The sequence below is a fragment of the Psammomys obesus genome, unplaced genomic scaffold (genome assembly GCF_907164565.1).
Source record: "Psammomys obesus unplaced genomic scaffold, mPsaObe1.curated_primary_1811, whole genome shotgun sequence".
In the NCBI taxonomy this organism is placed as follows: Eukaryota; Metazoa; Chordata; class Mammalia; order Rodentia; family Muridae; genus Psammomys; species Psammomys obesus.
Window position 1 is genome coordinate 2,344,247 of NW_026585686.1, and position 23,181 is coordinate 2,367,427.

A 23,181-nucleotide genomic window follows, 5' to 3' on the forward strand; every position below is an offset into this window, starting at 1 on the left:
GTCAGCCACGGGGAGAAGGAGCCAGGACGCTGAGGGTAACCTTGGAAGCCCCTCTGGTAGGTGGGGATCATGAACGTTTATTAGGAAGAAACCAACATTCTTTCCCTCAGAATTTCCTTTCCACTTAAGAGACTTTGTATTTGAGGTTAAGAAATCCCTCCATGCCTCCTATATATTTTGCCTGGGAAGGGCTGGCTTGCAGCCTAGGGAGAGGAGAAACAGAGTGGGTGGCGAGAGCAAGCTAGTTTCTTGTCAGCCTCTCTCCTCCCAACAAAGCCCATCACCCTGAGTGAGCAGCTAGGAATGCCCCTATAAATAACACACAGGGTGAGCCCAGATTTCAGCTCAGATAAATATCTCACCTCCTTCTCCACAACAGGCCTTGTGCTGCACCTCATAAAACCACACACTAGGGTCTCAAGCAATCTCGGCCCCTTCATGCCTTGCCCTTCACACATACTAACTAGTCTCCGATGTCACCTCAGAGAGAACTTCCTGACCACCCACAGCAGCCTCCTCGCATCTCTCTGCACCACAGTACCCTGCTTTATTTCTTCACAGCCTCTATCATGTCTTCTTTATTTGCTTGGATATCTACTCTGTCTTCACCAGCCGACTGTGAGCTTTGTGCGAGTCTGGACTGTATCCTTCTCTGTGATTAGCATATCCAGTGCCTAGACAGAGTGCCTGCAGTGTGGCGGGTCTCAGTTGGAGTTGTTATGTGAATTCCATCCCCATTTCTCAAAATCATCTCTTATTGTAGCTTGAAACCTAGTCCCTCTCAACCTCCACGGATCCACTCACATGACATTTTACTTGAATGTTATTCATTTATCACGCATGCAGATTGTGTTCACAGCACTACTGATGCTCTAGTAATTTTTTTTTAAAAGGATAGGGCAAAAGGAAGACCCATCAGTTTCACTTATAAGTAGGTAGGTCCATGCGACCTGTTAAGTATTGGTGTCCTAATAACTCAGTATCAATTTGAAAGAGCAACACATACCACTCCCAAGAAAGTATTTTGTTTCATTCACAATTCCCTTTTTCTTACTAACGGATGCAATTGCTTGCTGGGACTATTCAGCTTCTCTAAGAGTCGGTCACATCAGGTAGTATGCTGGATAATTTTATGTCGGTTTGACACAGGCTGGAGTCATCTGAGACGAGGACAACCCAATTGAGAAAAAAAAATGCCTCCATAAGCTTGGGCTGTAGTCAGGCCTATAAAGCATTTTATTAAATAGTGTTTGATATGAGAGGACCCAGAGCATTGTGCTTGGGGCCTTTCCTGTCCTGATGGTCCTGGTTCTATAAGAAAACATGCTGAGCAAGCAATGGGGAGCAAGCAAGTAAGCAACATTCCTTCGTGGTCCTTGCACCAGGTCCTGCGTCCAGGTTCCTGCCCTGTTTGAGTTCCTGTCCTGAGCTCCTTTGATGATGAACAAAGTGATAAATAAGTGTGAGCCAAATAAACCCTTTACTCTTCAAGTTGCTTTCCTCAGGGTGTTTTAGCATAGCTGAAGTAACTCTAACTAAGACAGACAGTGTCACTGTTACTCTTCATCTGGCACTGGTTACTCATCGCTCTTGCTCTGAAAACCAACGCTCCCTTAAAAGAAGAGATGCTGCAGAAAGGAGAACAGTGCTTGGGAGGTTCGTATATTATTCAGTGGGTGTCAGCTATTGCTGTATTTTCATGTTTAAGATATCCTAAGGCAGTTCCGAGTTTGCTGCTTCTGGGGTCCGTTTTTGAAGTATGGTGTTAGGCACAGAACTGGCTATCATAAGTACGTGTTATAAAATAATCAGATGGGTTCTGATGGGACATTTTGGCTTTCTGTGCCCACCTCCACATGGACAGTGCAAATCACACTTTATTTAGTTATGTGTTTATGGCTTGCCTTTCATAACAGACTCTTACTTCCTGAAGAACAGGTGTTCTGTCCTTAACCTGATAGCAGCAGCTCCTAGACTCTCGAATGCAGAATAAGAGCTGAGAATTCAACAGATGTTGGTAACATACATAATTTTACAGGAAAGGAGTGAGAGTGAACAAGCAAACAAACCCATGACTCTGTCAAATAACATCACATCTTACTTTCAGCTTCCAGAACAAGGATGACAAAGACCATAAATGGACTGTAACAAGATAAGGAGAACATTGACCTATTCTCCACTTTAGATACGTTGGATTGAATGACTCAATGCACAGACTCTGACTGACTCCCATAGCTGATTTTACTGCATCTGTCCAGACTGCAGGATGTGCCACTTTTATGAACTCCAAAAGTTGGTCTCAAAATCAGGCCTAGGAAGTCCTGTAGCAAAGCTGTCATTCCTCAGAGCTTTTATATTTGACCCTGAATGTAAAGCAGCAGATGTTATGTGACTTTATTTTATGCAAAAGCTGCCTAAGAAAAATGGACATATGGACCAAGTGGGAATCCCACCATTAACGATCTTGTGTGTTCCATAATTTTTCATAGTCTCAAAGATGAGAACTAAATAAATGGGTATGCTGCAGCAAGTTGAGAACTCCACCCCTACTGTCCATGTTGGCTTTCTATTATGGGCTATAAATGTTTTCACTGTGGTATTATTGACTATGCTACCACTTATATTTTTAATGATTTATATTCATATCCAAATCCAGTACAGTTTACATACGCTTTACAAGAACTCAAAAGTTTGAGGTGGAAGAATGTATGAGGTTACTTGGTTCAACTTTCACAATATTTGGATGTAGAAGAAGAAGCTCAAAGAAAGTTATAAACTTGAGAAGGTCACTGTGTTCTCTCTGGCCATAAGACATCTTTGTCTCCTGAAAAAAAATTACTGTCCACAGAAACAATGCTGGGGACGACAAAGAGAATTGTGTTGAATGGATGACGAGGCAAAACAGCTTAGAGATAGTCCATCTCTAAAATATGTTTCAAACCTTCCCACAAGTGCCATACTGGCCCAAACAACCACAGACACTCGCCTATACTATTGCAAAGTCTCCTAGTCAGAAAAGTCTGTCTCATAATCCCACAAGTTCAATTTTGTCCTCCCTTGCTTAAGTTTTCCAGATACTGTATGAAAATATAAACATCTGATAGTGTCTTGCATGACCTAGCCACTTCCAACTAAGAAATACCTTTAGGTTTTCTTGGCCTCTTATACTGTTGCCTTCGTTCAGTAGACTCTAGACATACTGCCTTTATTGCTTTGAAAAGCCTGCCTTTTCAATCATCCAAATATGAAGCATCCATCAACTCTTTGAGTTTCTGCACAACACTGATCATAGCTTGATATGCTTTTCTTTTCTTCTTCCTTCCTTCTTGCTTCTACTTCTTGAACCCTTCCCTTTTTGTATAGTTCTGGAAACTATAAAGCCAATGTCTCATGAATACTAGGCAAGCATACTACTAATGAGCTAGTCCCACAGAAATAGTTTTTAAAACAATTTGCATGTTTTTATCCTAGTCCTCCATTATAATAAAAGCTTAAGAAGAATTAGATATTGCTTATCCATATATCCAAGGCTGTAAAACTCTTTTATTGATCAATAAATATTTTGTTTTAAGGACAGTAAATTGTTTCAGTGGGACAATATAATCTTAATAAAGTACTGAAGAACACCAAAAGCTTCCACAAGCATCTTGACTCATTATGGTGCCAATTCTGGCCATCAGTTCCTAAATACCAATTTGTGTGTAGACTAAGAAAATTTGGGAATAAAGTTTACAACTAATAGGTAAGTTTTCTAAATACTGATGGAGGGCATTTAAAATATCAAGTTTTTGAGGTTTAGTTTTAAATAAAGAACTACCTCCAGAATGTCCAGGACTGGCATCCTGAGATCTAAACATCTTGCTTGGATGGTTTGTGAGTTATATTTGTTATTTCTTTCAAGTGGTCTGAGTCTTGTCTTCCAGGGAGGACCTTGCTGCTTTCTTAGAAACAAGCACCCAAACATTAAAGGGGCAATATAGATGGGGCGGTGTCCTTAGGAATTGCATTAGTTGATCTTGCTGTGATAAATTATCATGACTCAAAGCAACTTACAGACGAAAGAGTTTACTTTGGAGCATAGCTCCAAAGGACTAGGAGTCCATCAGGGCAGGGGTGGGGTGGGATGGAGAGGGTAGTGTGGTATAAGCAGAGGGCATGGCAGCAGGCTCAGGAAGCAGAGAGATCACATCTCCAGCAGGAAACAAGTGACAAGAGTGACATGAGAGCTCTAAGCTGCTTCTTCCAGGAAAGTGACACCTTTCAAGGGCTCCACAGCATCCCCAAACAGCACCATCAACTGTAGGCCAACTTTTCAAGTACCTGAGCCACAAGGAACATGAAACATTTAAGCCACCACAGGAATGAAAAGACTTCGGGCTCAGTTAGAGCCAGGACTCTGAGAACTTGGGAAACACTGTGGAAATGTTGATGCTACTGTCTTGATATAGCTCATTATTTATTTTTATTTTTTTAACCTATGTGCACATGTGTGTATCTGTGTAAATGTATATACACATGTGTAAGGTGCCTACAAGGCCATATTGGGGCATCAGATCCTCTTGAGCTCCAGTACAGGTACTTATGAATCACTGGACATGGGCACTGGGAACAAAACACCCGTCCTCTGCAAGAGCAGCAATTGCTCTTAACTGCTGAGCCACTACCCCAGGCCCTGCAAATTAATTTATTAGAGCCTTTGAGCTGCTTTTTTTTTCTCAGACAGTCATAAAAATTGGAAAATATTTTCTACTCTTCCTTTTGCTTTTAGGTTCTAAAAAAATATGTAGTATTTAACAGCTCTACAAAAATAATAATGAGTTGAATTTTTTAAGACATAGTGATAAAAAAGTGTCCCAGAAAACTGCCTAGGGAAAAGGTGTATCCCTAAAAACCAAGCTGAGGGACCCTCAGCTTGCCACACTTAGCTGATTTGTCCCAAATATTTCAACTTGAAAAGTAGGAGTGTGAATATGAAAATGAGCCTTTTTTAGGAGATTTATTTATTTATTTATTTATTGGCACTGTTGCTTTTGTGAAGAAAAATCCTTCAATTATTTGAACACTCTAGGTGCTCATAAAATAATCCAGTGTCAGTTTGATTCTCCAAGCTGTAAAAATCGGGCTCATGTAACATTGTAAATTGCAAGTGATTTGAGGTCAGCATTGGCCTGCTCCAGCCCATGAAAGCGCTGGAAACAAAAGTAAGGAACTTATGGACATTTCTGAAGAGCTTTAAGGACAGAACAGATGTTCTGCTGCTGAAGATGCGGACACCTCATATAGAGTCCAGCTCAGGTCATTTTCTCTAGCCTCCATATTCTAAAGGCAAGATGCAAGAGAGGGAGAATTAGGTCACAGCAAGTTTCAGAAAAAAGAAAGAAAGAAAGAAAGAAAGAAAGAAAGGAAGGAAGGAAGGAAGGAAGGAAGGAAGGAAGGAAGGAAGGAAAGAAAGAAAGAAAACCTATTTTCCAACATAGTGCTACCAAGAAAGGGCGACCAGAAAAAAAATCAAGAAGCTTACACACATTTCCATCAAGATATCTTTTCTTTTTTTTTTTTTTGTACTGAGCTTGCATAGACAATTTATTTTTTATTTTTTTTCTTATCAGTTACATTTTATTAACTCTGTATCCCAGCCGTGTCCCGATCCCTCATTCCCTCCCAGTCCCTCCCTCCCTCCTTCATCTCCAACGTGCCCCTTGCCAAGTCCACTGATAGGGGGGACCTCCTCCCCATTCATCTGATCCTGTCTTATCAGGTATCTTCAGGACTGGCTGCAAAGCTCTCCTCTGTGGCCTAACAGGACTGCTCCTCCCTTGGGGGGTGGGGAGGCCAAAGAGCCAGTCATTGAGTTCCTGTTAGAAATAGTCCTTGTTCCCCTCACTATGGGAAACCAATTGGTTACTGAGCTACCACAGGCTACATCTGAGCAGAGGTTCTAGGTTACATTCATACATGGTTCTTGGTTGCATGTCAGTCTCAGAAAAGACCCTGTGCCCAGATATATTTGGTCCTTGTGGAGCTCCTATCCTTTCCTCATCAGACTAACTCCCCTTCTTTCTTATGATTCCCTGTACTCTGCCAAAGGTTTGGTCATGAGTCTTTGCTTTGAAAACACTGCTAGTTAGAGTCTTTCAAATGCGCTCAGTAGCATTTGAAAGATATCTTTTCATACCATTTCAAGCTTAGGCTTTTACAAGGTGAGGTTGTCCATCATTCCAACCCTTTTCATACCATTACTGTCAATTCAATTTAAAGAATGCAAAATCTGTATCTTTCTTAACAAATCAACAGTTGAATGATGTATATGTGAGGAGGAAAGTACAGATGACAATGATGTACCCTTTATTACCTGACATCTTCTATCCTAAATAGAAGCAAAGATCTAGCTACACAAAGGTTTTCATTGAATAATTATGTCCGCTTCCCAGGTTCACACCTGGTTCACACCTGCCTCTCCTCGGGCATTTGAAACTCTACAGAGCATTTCCCACTTATTTAACTCTGTCATCTGTGCTGTAGCCTTCATTCACATGCCTCAGTGTTTCTCAGCATTTCTGTTAAGTCTTCAAGCCCTGGGAATCCTCATCTCTATAGGACCAGCTCTCTTTATTGCCCAAAAGTTCTATACTGATTGCTGATCTCCTCTTCGGCCAGTTCAGGACTTTGCGTTCACTTCCTCATTTTCAACTTGCAACTATCTTCCGAGAATGAAGTATACGGCCTTTTTCTTTGTCAAGATGACTTGATTTGTCACCTTCTCCCGCCACGGAGAACCATGATGAGATCCAGGGTGTCCGCACCACCTCACATCACCATTTATCTTTCATTCTAAACTCAGCTTTGTCATTTCTTCATGTGTATATGTGGTGCTGGGACTTGAACCCAGAACCTTACACATGTTGGCTAAGTCATGTTCTACCCGTGAACAAGAGCCCCCAGAAGTCTCAGGTTTGACACAAGCAAGCAAACCTCCTTTGAGTCTACACATGAGATGTTTCTTTCCCACATTAAAAAAAAAATAATGCTGGTATTTGAATATCCTCTAAAAGTGATACCGCAACTTAATTGCCATTGTTAGAGTATTAAGAGGAATTGTGTTCCTGTCAAAAGGATTAGTTCGGCCCATTTGCCCTGACTCACCCAAACTGCCCTTGCCAGATGCTGCGACCAAAACCCCAAACTTCTCAGTGTTCAGCACCAGGTTTCAAATGAACCTTCGATGTTTATGAACTACCCAGCCTGTGGTATGCTGTGACAGCAGCACAAAGTAGATCCACATAAGTTGCTTATGGCCATCCACCCCATTTCCTCAGTAGTATACTTCTTCATTCTGTCCCATTTTTCTTTTATTCCTAATAAAACATGAAAATTACTCCCTTATTGGTTTCTTCCTCCTTTATTCTTTAAACTCTTGACAATATTTTTTTTCCTTCTAAACAACTTTTATATTCTCTCCTACATTCTTCTGCCTCATCCACAGTGGTTATTTGATTACTCTTTCTCCTTTTTTCTCTTCCTCCTCCTCCTCTCCTTCTTTTTAAATATCTGGATACTGACATCCCAAGAAGGCCCAAAGCTCCTTCCCTCATAATTTCGTACTCTACCTAACATGCTGCCTTCAAATGTTCAGACTCTGTGCTTTCTGTTTTGAAGTCCTGTGGCTTAAGCCTTCACTGGTGTGTGTGTGTTTGTGTGTGTATGTGTGTGTGTGTGTGTGTGTCAGAATCCTTTCACCTACTCACATATATCACCTACAAGTTGAGCTTGCTAGTCAATCTCTCCAGTGCTCCTAGATTAAATTTGTTACCTTTCTAACAACCTCTTCAACTGTCATTTCTTTTTGAATATTTTACTATTTTATGTGTACAAATGTCCGCACATTTGCTATGCATCATATTTGTGTCTGCTGCCTGCAGAGGCCGGAAGAAGACACTGTGTTGTCTGGGATTAGCATTTCTGGTGGTTATGAACCACCACGTCAGTGCTGTAAGTGAGCTTAGTCCCTCTGGAAGAGCAGCCAGCGCTCTTAACAACCACTGAGCATCTCTCCAGCCCCCAAACTGTATTATTTCTGATAGTGGTTCTCATCATTCATTTAGAATTCTGGACACTCATTTTGTATTCGGCAAACATCCGTTAATGCACTTAGTTTGTGTTCATGGACAGTTCTAGACCCAGGAATGAGACTGAACAAAATGAATGGGTTTCTTGCCTTGTGGAGTGTGCAGAGCCGCAGAAGAAAAGTAACCCGCTAAGATGAATTTGAGTAGAGAAGAGTTCTATAAAGAAAGGTCAGTGCTGCTTGGTGCAGTGCCACATACCTCTAAGCTTATCATCTCAGGGCAGAAACAGGTGGATCTCTATGAGTGTCAGGTTAGCCTGGGCTACATAGCAAGTTCAAGGCCAGCCAGGGCTAAACAGTGAGACCCTGTCTTAAAACATTGCTGAATGAAACTAGCACTGTGAGCAGTGCAGCTGAGGGGTAGGACAGTCACATCAATCCCCATCGGAGGAGGGAGAAAACAGGGAACAGGACAGGAGCCTGCCACAGGGGGCCTCTGCAAGGCTCTAACCATAACCTGCAGGCTATCGAGGCAGATGCTGAGACTCATAGCCAAACTGTGGGCAGAGTGCAGGGAATCTTATAAAAGAAGTGGGAGAGAGTAAGACCTGGAGGGGGCAGGAGGTCCACAAGGACAGCAACAGATCCAAAATGTCTGGGTACAGGGGTCTTTTCTGAGACTGATACTTCAACCAAGGACCACTCATGGAGATGGCCTGCACAGATGTAGCCTATGGCAGTTCAGTATTCAAGTGGGTTCCATAGTAATGAGGACAGAGACTGTCTCTGACAGGAACTGATTGGCCTGCTGTTTAATCACCTCCCCCTGAGGGAGGAGCAGCCTTACCAGGCCACAGAAGAAGACAGCGCAGCCATTCCTGATGAGACCTGACAGACTAGGATCAGAGGGAAGGGGAGGAGGACCTCCCTTTTCAGTGGACTGGGAGAGGGACATGGGTGGGGGGAAAGGGAGGGTGGGATTGTGAAGGGAGGAGGGAGGGAGGTACAGGGAGATACAAAGTGAATAAACTGTAATATATATATATATATATATATATATATATATATATATATATATATATATATATATATATATATATATATCTCTCCAGGAGGCCACTTTGAGAAAGGGACATGCCAACTTAGTCTAAATGTAAAAGTGCCAATCAGGCAAATGATGAAAAAAAGTTTCCAGAACAAAGGGATTAGAGAGTGTTCAGCTCTCATGGCATGCATACCTCTTTGCTTCTTTTCTTCCAGCTTTGCTCTAACTCCAAATGCTTATCTGTTCCTGTCTGCTCACACAGTGACCTTAGTCTTTATCCCTCTAGGATGTATTTCCTTTGAGGCTAAGCCCTGATACATTGAGTATCCCATATACTACCTGATCCAATGCAACTCAGCCAGTGCTGCAGAACTTACTTTCTGAACACAAAACTCCCAGCACACCCTCAATTCAGAGCCCCCCCCCCCCCAGAGTGTCCACTGGACCCACAGACTTGAAAGCCAACATTCATAGCTCTTGACGGTATGACCTTAAAATATATTTCAACACTTTCCTGCACGTTGGCAGGCACAAGCTACTAACATGACTGTGCAGTACATCTTTAAACCCTTCGGCTTCCAAAAAGGCCCATGATGTTCACTCAGCTGGCGTAATTGTCATCTCCTCACATGAAGCATGGGCCAGTCATGCCCCTCCAAGTGCTATCTCGCTCTGTCTTTTCCTTTAGTATCCTTCAGAATTCTCTGTTGTCATCCCCAAACAACTTCCTCCCTACGGGCGCTCGTCGTGATTGCCCAGGAATGAGGTTATGTGTCCATCTATCTCCCTCTCTCCACCCCACACTCTGCTGCAGATGTTTAGCGTAGTTACCACGTGTTATTTCTCCCCGTGCTAGCACAGTGCCTCACACGTAGCCGGCATTAAATATTTGTCGGACAGATGAAGGCATTCAGCAAACCTGAATCTGATTAGCTGGTATTTATTTCATGATACTCCAAGTGTTTTCCTTTTTAAAATTCCTCTGCCTCATTTCTCATGAGAGCTCTGTGTGAAAAGACAGGGCAGGGGGAAATGCAATTTGTTTTGAAACAGTTTAGCTAGTTTTAATCTGGTTGAATGAGCAAAAGTTTATACTGAGGATCAGTAGAGAGGGCTGGGTCATCAGTACATAACGCAATAAATAATTTTGTGATAGACAAATTGATTAGCTTCCCACTCAAGACCCATAGCACTTCTTAGCCTATCCCATGGCCTAAATATTACACTCTCACAACCAAAGGAGCTCACACTTACCACATTACTGCATGTTCTGTACCGGATATTTCTTCCTTCACAGCTCCTAGGTCACAAAAAAAAAAGAAAGAAAAAAAATAACAATTTTTATTATTACCCGTGAAAGGCTCAAAGTTCTGAGCAATTTTCTCTAACAATTTGTTTTTAATTCTAATTGTAAGTCTTTGTTTTTCTTCTAAATAGATCCTTTAAGTCACTGCATTAAACACTGACTAGAACAGATCTAAAGAAGTGGGATGTATAAATTACTTCTGTAAAAAAAAAAAAGAAATTAAGCATTTATTTCCTTTAAAATTTTAAGAGCTGAAGAAGATTCAGATGATATTTCTGCATGGATAAGAAAGAGAGGACCACCAGGAACACACGCAGAGGAAAAGGGGTTGGCCGTTAATGGCTGCAGAGGGAGGGAGAAACAGTTTTCTTCAGGGACGTTGCCTGTGATAAGCTATCCGAGTTCCAGTGGATGGCCCTCTACTCATGCACCTACAGGTAGCAGGTGGGCAGCAGTAACTGAAATCAGTGAGTTGTATGTAAAGGGGGCGAGGCTAAGTAGAGAGAAGCATGTGGACAGCAAGAACTGGAGGTGGGGAGCGGCAGTGTACCTAATGAATACAAATTGTATGTGTGCATGAGATTCTCAAAGAACAAACAAAAAGCACGTTTAAACAACACACCACTATCACTTCATTTATTTCCTTGCAAGGAATTCCCATCTCTTAACACTGTTTTGTAGATTGTTTTTGCCTCTCTACTTAAAGATTAAAAAAAAAATTAAAAACCTTCATTCATAGTGTGTGTGTTTGCTTGAGTGTGTGTGTTTGAGTGTATGTGCATGCCCTAGTGTGTATGAAGATCAGAAGACAACTTGGAGAAATCAGTCCTTTCTTTTCACCTTATGGGTTCTAGGTATCAAACATAGGCCAACAGCATTGTTGGCAAATATCTTTACCCGTTGAATTTAATGGCACTATCAAGTATACTTTAAAGATGCTTTATTGACAGGTGTATAATATTTCATCAAATGATACAATTTACATACCCACATTCATCCCTTGTCAATTAAGGACTTTTCAAAGAATTCGATAAATATAACACACTATCTCCCGCACATGTTTTATCCAAGTTTCTGACCACGACTTGAAAATAGATAAATTTCTAGAAGCAAAATTACTGAACTAAAGGGAATAAACTTTGGTAAGGCACTTGAAAATTATTGCCAAATTGCATTCCATAATGGGTGTGCTATTACTCCTACCCGCACTACATGGGAGTTTCCATTTTACTAAATTTTCATGAACAAAAATAATTGATTTTTGCTGAAATATCCAATGATGACAACTCCAGAACAATAGTGTTCTACTCTATTCAAGTACACCCACACTTTTCAGAAAGCAAGGACATTTTTATTTCAGAGAATTATTATGCAAGTAGTTAACAGGTATGGAATTCCACATATAATTTTAAGTTTGTTACATGTTTTTCCTATTTCCTCAGTTTGCTGAGTGATAAGCTATCACCATTGCATTCATTTCACAGATGAGATTATGCTTAAAGAGGATTGTCAAAATCCCACAAGAGCTAATTGGTGGAAGGATACTGACACAGGGCCACTTGGCTTTGAGCCTTACATTTATAATCATATCTTCCTCCTGCTCCCAATATAGCAAATATTTTGGAGCTACAATTACAGGCTAGGAATGAACTGACTTTGAAAATGCGAAGTAATAAATATGACTTGGACATATAAGTAAACATAAAAATAATGATTGTGTTAGGTATAAAAATGTTAACAAAAACAGAATGTTAATAACAAAGACAAAACAACAAGAAATCTGAAACCACAATTACACAAGGATTATAGAAAAAGAGAGAATTGACATAGATGCATGGGGTCAATGAGACCAGCAATGCTCTAGAGTCAATGAACTTGAAACTGGTCATTGGCTACTGCATCAATAGAGGACAACACTGAAGGTTTAGCTCATTTGAAGAGCATCCCTCATCTGATGCCATGTTGGCTAAAATGTTTTCCAAGAGTGCCCTAACTCTAATGACTGCTGAGAGGTAGAATGTTGGCTATATTGGCATTAGTAGGCTTATCCATGCTTGAATAGGCAAGGGAGACTACAGGGGATGTTAAAACAGAAAATGTATGATAGCTCTATACTAGGAAAGCTGAACTTTACTTGAAAAACTGAATTCTGTGTAATCTTTGAGGCAATAATGTCATTTTCCATCTTTTCATCTTCATGTTTTAAACATCAGATAGCATCAGAAATGTCACCATAAAGCTTTGTTCAAGTGACAGAGCCTATTACAGTGCATCACACAAAACAAGTCCAAACAAACAAACAAACAACAACAACGTGAATTTACCTGCTTCAATAATTTAAATAAGTTTTCTTTCAGGGATTTGAAACTCTATCTATGCAAAATTTACCAGAATAATAATAATTAGAAATAAGAGAGATAACATATAGTATAAAAGATTGGCTGATACAGAGGAAGACAATGCAGCCAGTCCTGATGAGACCTGACAGACTAGGGTGATATGGAAGGGGAGGAGGACCTCCACTAATAGTGGACTAGGGAAGGGGCATGGGAGGAGATGAGGGAGGCAGGGTGAGTGGGATTGGGAGGGTACAAGGGTGGGGCTACAGCTGGGATACAAAGTGAATAAGTTGTAATAAACAAAAATTTATATTAAAAAAACATTGGCTGAAATACTTTTGATTGAGGCAAACAAAGCAAAAAACAGAGGGAATGCTTTTTATTTTCTAAGGAATATGCTGTAAATATCTACTATTTAATATTATATGTAAGTTACTTATATGCCTAAACAACTTCTTTTTATATATTATCCAATTAACTTGACAAAAATATGGTATTAAAGTGACAGTGTTCAAGTTGGCAAATTTGTTTTTACCCCTCCTCCTCCTCCTTCTCCTCTCCCTCCTCTTCCTGTTCCTACTCTTATTGGAGATTGAACTCAGGGTCTTGTACATTCTAGGCAAGTGTTCCTCCTAACCAAGCATAGCTCTAGCCTTGACAAAGTACTTATTATTTAAAGATATTGTAACATGTAAATGATAAATTTAATAGACACACCCTGGCCCAGTGTTTGTGTAGTATCTTTAACTTTTCAATAACTGAGAAGGTTTATTATTCTCACTTTACAAACGAGGAAATTGAAGCTGAGAACGTTGAACAGGTTTAAAGCTACATACACAAAGAAGAGAGCCATGGATTTGGAGCTCTGGCTTTGACTAACTCTGAAGTAAGGCAACAGGAAAAGGAGTATGATGTGAATAGGGTGTATGAGACAGTAATAGCATATATGACTGTGGGAAGCTAGAAACGGAGACAGTCTGAGGGCTAAAGTCATCTTATTGGCACCATATCAGTTCCTCAGCTGCTTCTTAATTCTAGTAAATCCACTTCTTATAGCACAATATCACACACACACGAGGACATCTTCAAACGAAACACACCCATCAGTCACACACAGTGTGGAGGACTTCAGGGCAGAGAAGCTTTTTTTTTTTTTTTGAGACAGGGTTTCTCTCTATAGCCTTGGTTGTCCTGGGCTTGCTTTGTAGTCCAGGCTGGCCACGAACTCACAACATACCTGTACCTCCACAAGTGCTGGGATTACAGGTGTGCACCACCATGCCAAGCTCTGAGAAGCTAATTTTTAAACAATCAAATTTATTATATTTAAATACAGATTATTTTCTAAGTAACAAAGTGACATTTTTACGATAAGATTTAGTTACTGTCGAGTATGAATTTCTCCATCCTAGGCATATGTCAAGAACTATATAGTCTGTTCTTCCTCCCTCCCTCCCTCCCTTTTTTCCTCCCTCCATTCCTCCCTTCCATCCTTCTTTCCTTACTTTGTTCCTTCCTTTGTTGTTTTTTTAATTTTGTTCTCTTAATTTTATTTTTTCCTTCACAATCTATTAATAATAAATCCCGATTGAAGCCCCCTCTGTCAACTCTCCCAGTCCCACCCTCCCTCCCTCTTCCGCTTATCCCCTTCAAACTTTGTTCATCTAAAACATCTGAGTGGGTTCCTTTGTATTTAGGTGACTTATATCACCTCTAGAGATGAAAAACTACAGAAATTTTGACCCAAATTGTTTCTGAGAGCTGTTACGGTGCTTCAGTAGAGCGAGATTTGCAGAGACACAGTCCCCCCAGTGCAAACTGAAGCACTTGGAAGACTGTGCTGAGCTAAGCACAGTGCCAGGTGAGCACAGAGGCTGGCTCAAGTGTGAAATAACAGCAAAGACAAAGCCTGGAATACATTACAGCCCCCACTGACCAGAAGATGTGATCATTTCAGCACCTCACTCTTAGCCTACCACTGACCTAGAACTCAAGCTCCTCTCTCAAAGAACGGAAGACACCCCAATCACAAAGCGTTCTTTATGTGTTAATTAGTCTTTAGTTCTCTTATGCTGAGATTAGCGTGGCCTCGGGGCAACTTTTTCTCTGACATACGAAACCCTCAGACTCCTCTGGTTTCTGGTGTTACTGTCTTGGTTTCAATGATCATAGTTTGGCAACCGAAGAAGAGATGACAAAGTCAGGAAGAGTGTCATTCTCAACAGGGGTTTATTCACACACGGAAGGCTCTGTTCAGCCAGCTAAGTTCACTCTAGAAGGGGTGTGCCCTCCCTCTGGCCAGATGCAGCTGCTCTGAGGTCACCTGCAGGAACCCAGTGTAAGCCAGTGAGCTGTAAGGGGAACGGGTCCTTTCGGGAGCCACTGCATCATGCCAACCCACTCAGCCCTTGAAGACACAGCCACCTGAACTTCTGGGGGCTTGTGAGTGTACCTCCAGCTGCACACTGTCCTCATCTGGATTCAAAGAGGATGCTGGAAACCTGGCCTGGAACTGGCGCCCATGCGTAGCAGCAGGGAACATCAGGTCTCACCACAGAGGGCAGAAATACGTGTGTGATACCAGGCCACACATGCATAAGATGAGGGGCTCTCAGGAGCTAACCTTTCCCTTAGGCTCTGTTCCATGCTTGCATATAAGAGCGCATCCCTTTAAGCGCTATCTTTTGCTCCACATTTGAAAGAGTTAATAGTTATCTCCAGTGTAGTTTCTTAAACAAAAGGCAAATATATATATTTTAATAGTAAAACACTTTCAGGGAGGGCTTATTTCAGCAAGAGCTAATTAAGTACCGTCTCTTCAAAAGTGTCTTCACAAACCCTTGCTTACATTGTATCTCCGGTATATTCTGTCTTGAAATAATTGGAAATGTTCTAATATGACTACCTAGTGAGTACTTTATTAATCTTGGTAGATCTGAATTGCCTTCAACAAACAGTAAGTGAGTGCCAGTAGCTCTGGACCATGGTCTGGAGCCCAACTCTCTCTACCATGTACCCCAGAATCATCTACTTCAAATATTAAGAAACTGGCTTACAAAATTCCCCTTAAGCTGGGTGCGGTGATGCACACCTGTAACACCAGAACTCGGGAGGCAGAGACAGGGAGGTCTCTGTGAGTTCGAGGCCATTCTGGTCCTCAAAGTGAGTCCAGGACACAGAAACACCCTGTCTTGAAACAAAGCAAAACAAAACTGAACAGCGACAACCCCCAAAATTCTCCTGAATCAGTCATGTGATTTGGTAACATCTACCTACGGAAACCTAATCTTAGTGAAAGGCATCTTTACTTTTCTTTTTTAGCTACATTTCTTTGTAGCTACATTGTTGACCCTCCCCCCCCACACCATTTGAGACCAAACTTCGTTCATTCAACAAAGCCACTCAAATTTAGCAAATAATGCACACCTACTACACCGGTAGAGAAGTAACCTTAAGATGACAGGGCTGAGCAGCCAGTTCAGTGGTCAAGTGTGTGCTGTATAAGCACAAGGACAGAACTTCAGACAGGCAGTGCCCACCTACTAGCTAGAGATAGCGGTAGGCACTGTAAAGTCCTAGGGGCGTAGAAACTAATGGGTCCTAGGGACTTGCCGGCCAGTAAATACTAGGTATAGTGACAGAGAGACTTGACCTTAAAAATTAGGTAGAGAAAGGAAGAGTAAGACAAACCACTGTTGACTTCTGACCTCTACACAGAAACATGTCTGAGCATGCACACCTATATACCTACACACACACACACACACACACACACACACACACACACACACACACCTATACATGGGCACAAACACATGGACACAGTACATGCACACATTCACACAACAAAGCAAACCACAAGAGGAGAGAGACAGGAATTCCTGGTGCTTTGGGACTTTCAAAAATACATAGAAAATATCTCTATCCGGTGAGCATTTGGCTGAAAGCCCCCCCTGTCCCGTGCAGAATGCCAGTTTCTTTTTTACTGACTCTTCCATTAGCTTTTCAGGCGAATTAGTTCTGGAAGGGATGCTTTTTTTATCCCGGGAGATAGGTATACAAACCAAATTATATGACAGCTTAAGAAGTGTAACATTTGAAAATGCTTTCTGTTCTAAAATTTCAAGGAGGCATGCTGGGGATGGAGAGCCCTGAGTGATTCCAAGGCATCACAACTGCCCTAATCTCCAAAGCGGCCTAATGAGCCCAAAGTGTAGTCCATCTTAAAGCTGTCTTTTCAAAGAAGTTTTAAACTGACTTAGGGGCTGGTGGGAGCATAAATTAGGAACCAGAGTTACAAGCATTTGTTACATATTTTTGTAACCTCAGTTATATATTTCAACACGTCTGCTCTGTAACAACTTCCTGGTTTAAGCACATACTGAGTGCACTGCCAGCTTGGGGCCCCCAATTTGGTGTATGAGGCAGGAGGGAAAGAAGGAGGAAAGGAGGGAGAGAGGGAGAGAGAAAAGGGGGAGGACTAATGTGGAGGCTCAGTTCAAAATGGGGATTATGTGGGTTCAGGGAAAGCACTGTAAGGCGCACGGAAAGTTGGCCTTTCCTGTGGCTGTGTAATCTCTTTTCAACCTCAGACAACAGTGGCCTGGGGGAGGGGCATAGGAGAAAAAAAGGGAGGAAAGGTGGGATTGGGAGGGGACGAGGGAGGGGGCTACAGCTGGGATACAAAGTGAATAAACTGTAATTAGTAAAAAATTAATTAATTAAAAAAGAAAGTGTTTGGACCTTTTGGCATATTCCTGAGACGCAGTCAGGGAGCCGCAGTCCTGCAAACTCGAAACTTAGAGACATGTGAGAATCTTTTATGCTGAAGTTTGAAGTTTGTCTTGAGAGGTTCAAATTGTTTTACTTGCCATTATGAGCGTTTAGTACGTTATAAATCACAGCTAGAGAAATCACTGACAAGCTGTTTCCACAAACAAGTTTGCTTTCACATATATGACCTCTTCTTTATGTAAAATGTGCTGCAACAAACTAGCAGGCATTCCCAAACACGGGGCAGGCTTACAAAGCAAGGGGTGCACATGTGTGCTCACAAAGAGAAGAGAAAAGGAACAGCAAGAGCTATCATATTGCAAACCGTAAGGACGATGTCCACCTCAAGTGAGGCCAGGCACTGCTCAGTGTACACAGCTGAGATCATCTAACGAAACAAATATAGTCAACACTCCCACAGTGAAAATGAGCCCTCAGACAGTGCTTCCTGGTTAACAAGCTTTTGTATAATGCTTTCTGGTTCATAGTCATCTAACACAGTCACTGAACACTGAGTACAAGCCAGCAGGGAGGAAGACATTGAGGAAGATACAAAAAAATGATGACGTCCCTTGACCCTCAGTGCAGCTGTTAGTTAGCTGAAACAAACTGACAGTGCTGAGAATTGCACACGCAACAATTGCACATGCAACGAGCGGATATAGTTTGGATATTAAGTTCCAAAGGAGTTCGAAAAAGAGCAGAGAGAAATAACCTTTGTAGAGATGCCTTAGTTGGGGCATTCTGTGAAGGGTAGCAAGAATCTGACTAGAGAGAGGAATATTAGAGAACAAGCTCTTTCCCACCCCAGCATTTCAAATTTCTATGCCCAGTAATAACACCCAACATTGATGAGTGTTTATTATGTACAGGTTTATTATGTACAGATTTTACAAGGTAAAAATCATAGACCACAGCGCTCGTAGTCTAGAGAGGATGGGGTCATAAAGGAACTATGACATATCCAGACTCTGTGAAGGTGGTGATATCACTTTATAGACATAGCTCAATGTTGAGGTGGAGGTGGCTTTAAGTAGCATTAAGGATTCTGATTAAACACCATGGGGCTGGAGAGATGGCTTAGAGGTTAAGAACACTGGCTGTTCTTCCAAAGGTCCCAAGTTCAATTCCCAGCAACCACATGGTGGCTCATAACCATCTATAGTGAGATCTGGTGCCCTCTTCTGGTGCACAGGCACACATACAGTCAGAATGCTGTATAAATAATAAATTAATTAATTAATTAAAAAAAATACATGGCAGGGAGGGTCATGTAGGTGTCCTGGACCACACATCAGAACAAGAGGCCTAGCGAGCATAATTTCAAAGGACTAGAAAACATCTCTGTAGCTGCCCAGGCCTTTGATCATTTTCAGAAAACCCCATTTTGTCTCTTGGTGATCTATGTGCTTACTCTATGAGCTGCAGTGCTTAGCAAGATGGCTGTTGTACTATTAGCATTCTATAAGCATTTACTGAGCTCAATGAGGGAGAGAAAGAGGAAAGAAGAAAGGAGGGAGGCAGGAACTAATGGCTAAAGGAGAAGAGAGGAATATGTAGAGGAAAACATTATGAAGATAATTTCAAGTGAGGCTTAACTTTCACCATCACATTTGTTTGTCCCGATTTTTGAGCCCCAAATCTTGAGGTAAATCTTTTAACATCAGAGAGAGAGAGGAAAGTTCAAAATGAAACTAAGTAGCCACCCAAGGGCAGCACCTTCCCTCTCCTTTGTGGCTGCCTGTCTTTATGAGTTGACACCCACGGGGATGCCTTCCTCGTCTAATGCATTTGTTGCCTTTCAGAAATGGGAATGGAGGAGTTGGAGGTTCAGGGTAGGCTGCTGCCTTTGCTACCCGCCGGGAGGATAGACATTTATGCTGTCTCTTTAAGATGCACTCCCATGTCCTAAGATTTACAGATGTTCTTATCTGTGCTTGGTAGCCAAAAGAGACAAAGAGAATAAAAACAAGTGTGTTTTAACAACACATTCAAGGTCTCTATCCTCCCCATGAGGAAAATGTTTATTATGAAAAGCTAGTGCTCTCTCTAATAGACTCACCAGATATAACACTTGAGAACTTAGGAATTATCTTGGCCAGAGAAAAAGTTCTCCAGGCTTTCCGTGTCCCCCTGATGTCTACTGGAAAATGGGGTTCTAGCCAATTACAGCAGTTTCCCTTCAATCGTTTCTACTGGGCTGGTAAAAACAGCTCACTAATAAAGCACTTTCCCAGCATGCATCAGGCCCTACCTATTATATTAAGGACAACTTTGGGTTTGTGTCCTTTTATCTATGTAGCAACAAAACAGGCTGTGACTACACATCTGGAATGAAAGTGTCTCTTTTTCAAGGCCACACATTTTGATTCTTAAAGATGAAGGGTATAGCTTTCAATTACTTCCCCTTGGAGGGACTGCCTTGCCTGGCCACAGGGGAAGAGGACACATCCGCCCTGATAGGACTTGATGAGCTGGGTTGAATGGGAAGTGGAGGGCTTCCCAGGGAGGAGGGATGGGGCTATGACCAGGATGGAAAGTGAATAAATGAATAAATTAAAAATAAATAAATAGATGAAGGGCACCTTCAATATTCTTTCAACATGTATTTGCTGAATTCCTCTATTGTTCTAGGCCAAGAAGTGCTTGACAACTGTGAGCACACTGAAGAAAACAATGACTAATGTCACAAAGAGTGACAACAATGAAGCCAAGATTTGAAGTCAATTGTTTTATAACAAACAAAAGAGATCATTGACAAAGCAGGATTATCACTATCTCAGAGGCAATGAAACTCTCACTTGGGAGCCCTGATGTCTGTAGCATGGGCATCTTCTCACCTTTTCTAGGTTTTGCCCAGACTGGGAGTACAACCGTAGCCCCAATGTGGAGACTGACTCTGCAACTCTCTGAGACAGCAAATGATGTGATGATCATGCATGGAGCATCATATTGTTCTACAGTTATCTTTTCTGTCCTATAAAGATAACTGTACAGCACCTCTCACTATTCTCATATTCCTATCTTTCTCTTAATAATACCCAAGCCCTTCGTGTCTATCTACCCATTCTCTATCTATATGCCTACCTGCCTGCCATTTATCTCATTGACTAGAACTATGCAAATAAGTTACATAACTCTTCAATTTCCTTTAAAATGTTTCTTTTGAGGATTTTTATACATGAGTACAATGTATTTTCATCTTATCTACCCTCTTTTCCTTCAAGCTCCTCCAAGCCCCCCACACCCTCTCAAATTCATGAGCGATTCCTCTGTAATTATTACTGTGATATGTCCTATTGGGTCCAACTAGTATTGATGTATATGGGTAGGCATAGGGCTGACCACCTTGGCATGAGCAACCTATCAGGAAGCTTGATTCTGAAGGAAACTCATGTGCTCTCTCTAAAAAGCCTTCAATTTCCTGTAGCTCCTCAACTCAGGGGAGTCCTTGTGAGCCCTTTTCTATCCATGCTGAGATGTGGGCTGGCGTGGCCTTCCGTTGCTCTAATGTGGGCAACTATATGGGTGAAGATCCATTCAAGTAGAACCAGGAAGTATTTTTCTTCTTTCACTACTCAGCCAAGGGGAGGGCCAGTGAGATGGATGTTGAATTTAACGTGAAGACCTAAAATTTATATCTTCCATAAGAAGGTCAATGATATTTTTGGAGGGAAATGTCCTAGACTGTTTGTACAAACCATACAACCCCCGGAACACTTATCTAATCAATCACCAACAGCACTGGAACATTTTTGTTGTCACTTTGTTTTTAAGATGGGAACCCCTGTAATCTAGTCTGACCTTGAATTAGCTATGTAGCCAAGTATTATCTTGAATTCCTGATTCTTCTCTTATGTACTGAGGTTATAAGTATGCAGTACCACGATCAATGACCTAGAGGCTCAAAAGACCATATGATAAGCATAATTCATGCACTGAAAGAATATCTCCAAAGTTATTTGGTACAATTACCACTAGGGCAGAGCTGACCTTGAGTGTAAAACTATACACCCACCTAGAAAAGTTACCCATGTGGCTCACAGTGAGACAAGACTCTTACCACACTCATATCTTGGCATATTAGCAACCACGTTTCTCTCTTACATAGCAGACAGTGTCACTCGACAGAAAACGGGATGAAGAATTTTAGCATAAAAAGGAAGAGAATTCTTTTTCTTTATTACCCCACTTTAAAGACACACACTTCATGTTTTTCTTAAGTAGATAAATAGTTCTAACCCAAGTACACATAATTTGAAGCTTTTATATACATAATTTAATTTGAGCTTTTATATACATAATTTAAAAAGATTTTACATAAATAAAATGATTTAAAGAGCTTTAAAAAAATCCTGATGGCAGGGCTCTACCCCTATAGATTTCTTTTCCTTAATTGTTCTCTTTAGGGCCCAGACTTTGCATTTTCCAAAGCTTGCTATGTCATTTTAAAGTACAGCGACCTCTATAACAAAAAAAGGAAAAGAAAACCACACGTCATTTCAAAAAATACAGAAAAATTAGTGGGCAAAATTTAGTGTCTTTCATGAAGAAATTCCCAAAAAGTTAAGAAAAGGAGGAAATTTCCTCAAGGCGTAACACCCTTCTTTCCAGAAGCTAAATGCATACTCTGGCTTTTTCTTTAGGGTCAGGAATAAAGAGACAATCCTACAAGCCCATTTCTGTACAAATGGTCCCAGAGTCCTAGCAAGGACAATGGGACCAGAAAATAGATATAAGGTACCCAAATCAAAGTGGAAGAAGAAAAATAGCCTCTGTGGGTGGCATGCCACAAAATGTTTTTGCAGCTAATTTAAAAATTCAGTAAAATTACAAGAAACAAAACACATATGAAGTGAGTTGTAATTCTATACATAGGTAATGGACTATACAGAAAGGTCAAGGGTCATACTGACAACAGAATCAAAAAATAAGTTACAGGAAAATAAGCTTAATTCAGTAGAAAGAAATTTAAACCATTGATGAAATAAAGTAAAGGTGAAACAAGGAAGCTCAAGGGCATTCACAAGGAGGGATCTGACACTGCCAAAATGAGCAAAGCTATTTGTAGATCCAATTCAATCCTTCTCAAACTTCCAGCAGCATTTTTTTTCATAATTAGTAAAGAGAACAAGTCCGAAGGCCATTTGTAACAGAAAAGAATCTCATTGGTGAAAACAATCTTGAGAAATAACAAAGCTGAAGATGTCACAGTTTCTCGTTTCAAAATATTTTATAAAACTATAGTAAATAAAACAGTATGGAACTAGTATAAAGCCTGATAGACCAGTTCAGCAGAACAGCTCATCCGGAAGTAAAGTTACTTATCCACAGCTGACTGGTTGTTGACAAGGGTGCCAAGAATACACCATGGGGAAAGGATAGTCTCTTCAACAAATGGCTTTGGAGAAACTGGATATTCATATGCTCATACTAAAGAATAAAACTGGAATCACCATTCACCCATATGTAATAATAAATCTGAAAATGTGCCAAAGATTTACTTATGCATGAGACCTGAAATTATATGCTCTCACCAAGACAATACTACATAAAACTGCCTTTCGGAATCATTTCTTGAATATGACACCAAACCCACAGACAACAGGAGTGAAAAACAGGCAAGTGTAAACCACACTGGATACGTGACTAA

The 23,181-nt window shown here is 41.1% G+C and overlaps 1 protein-coding gene across 1 annotated transcript in view; it reads right to left on the reverse strand.

Annotated features, from left to right (window-relative positions):
* The window catches only part of Adamtsl1 (ADAMTS like 1), a 398,322-nt gene that overhangs the window by 327,228 nt on the left and 47,913 nt on the right, over positions 1-23,181 (reverse strand). The window contains exon 3 of the mRNA XM_055629652.1: positions 10,365-10,410. Coding sequence (XP_055485627.1) covers positions 10,365-10,410 — 46 coding nt within the window. The remainder of the gene's footprint in view (positions 1-10,364; positions 10,411-23,181) is intronic.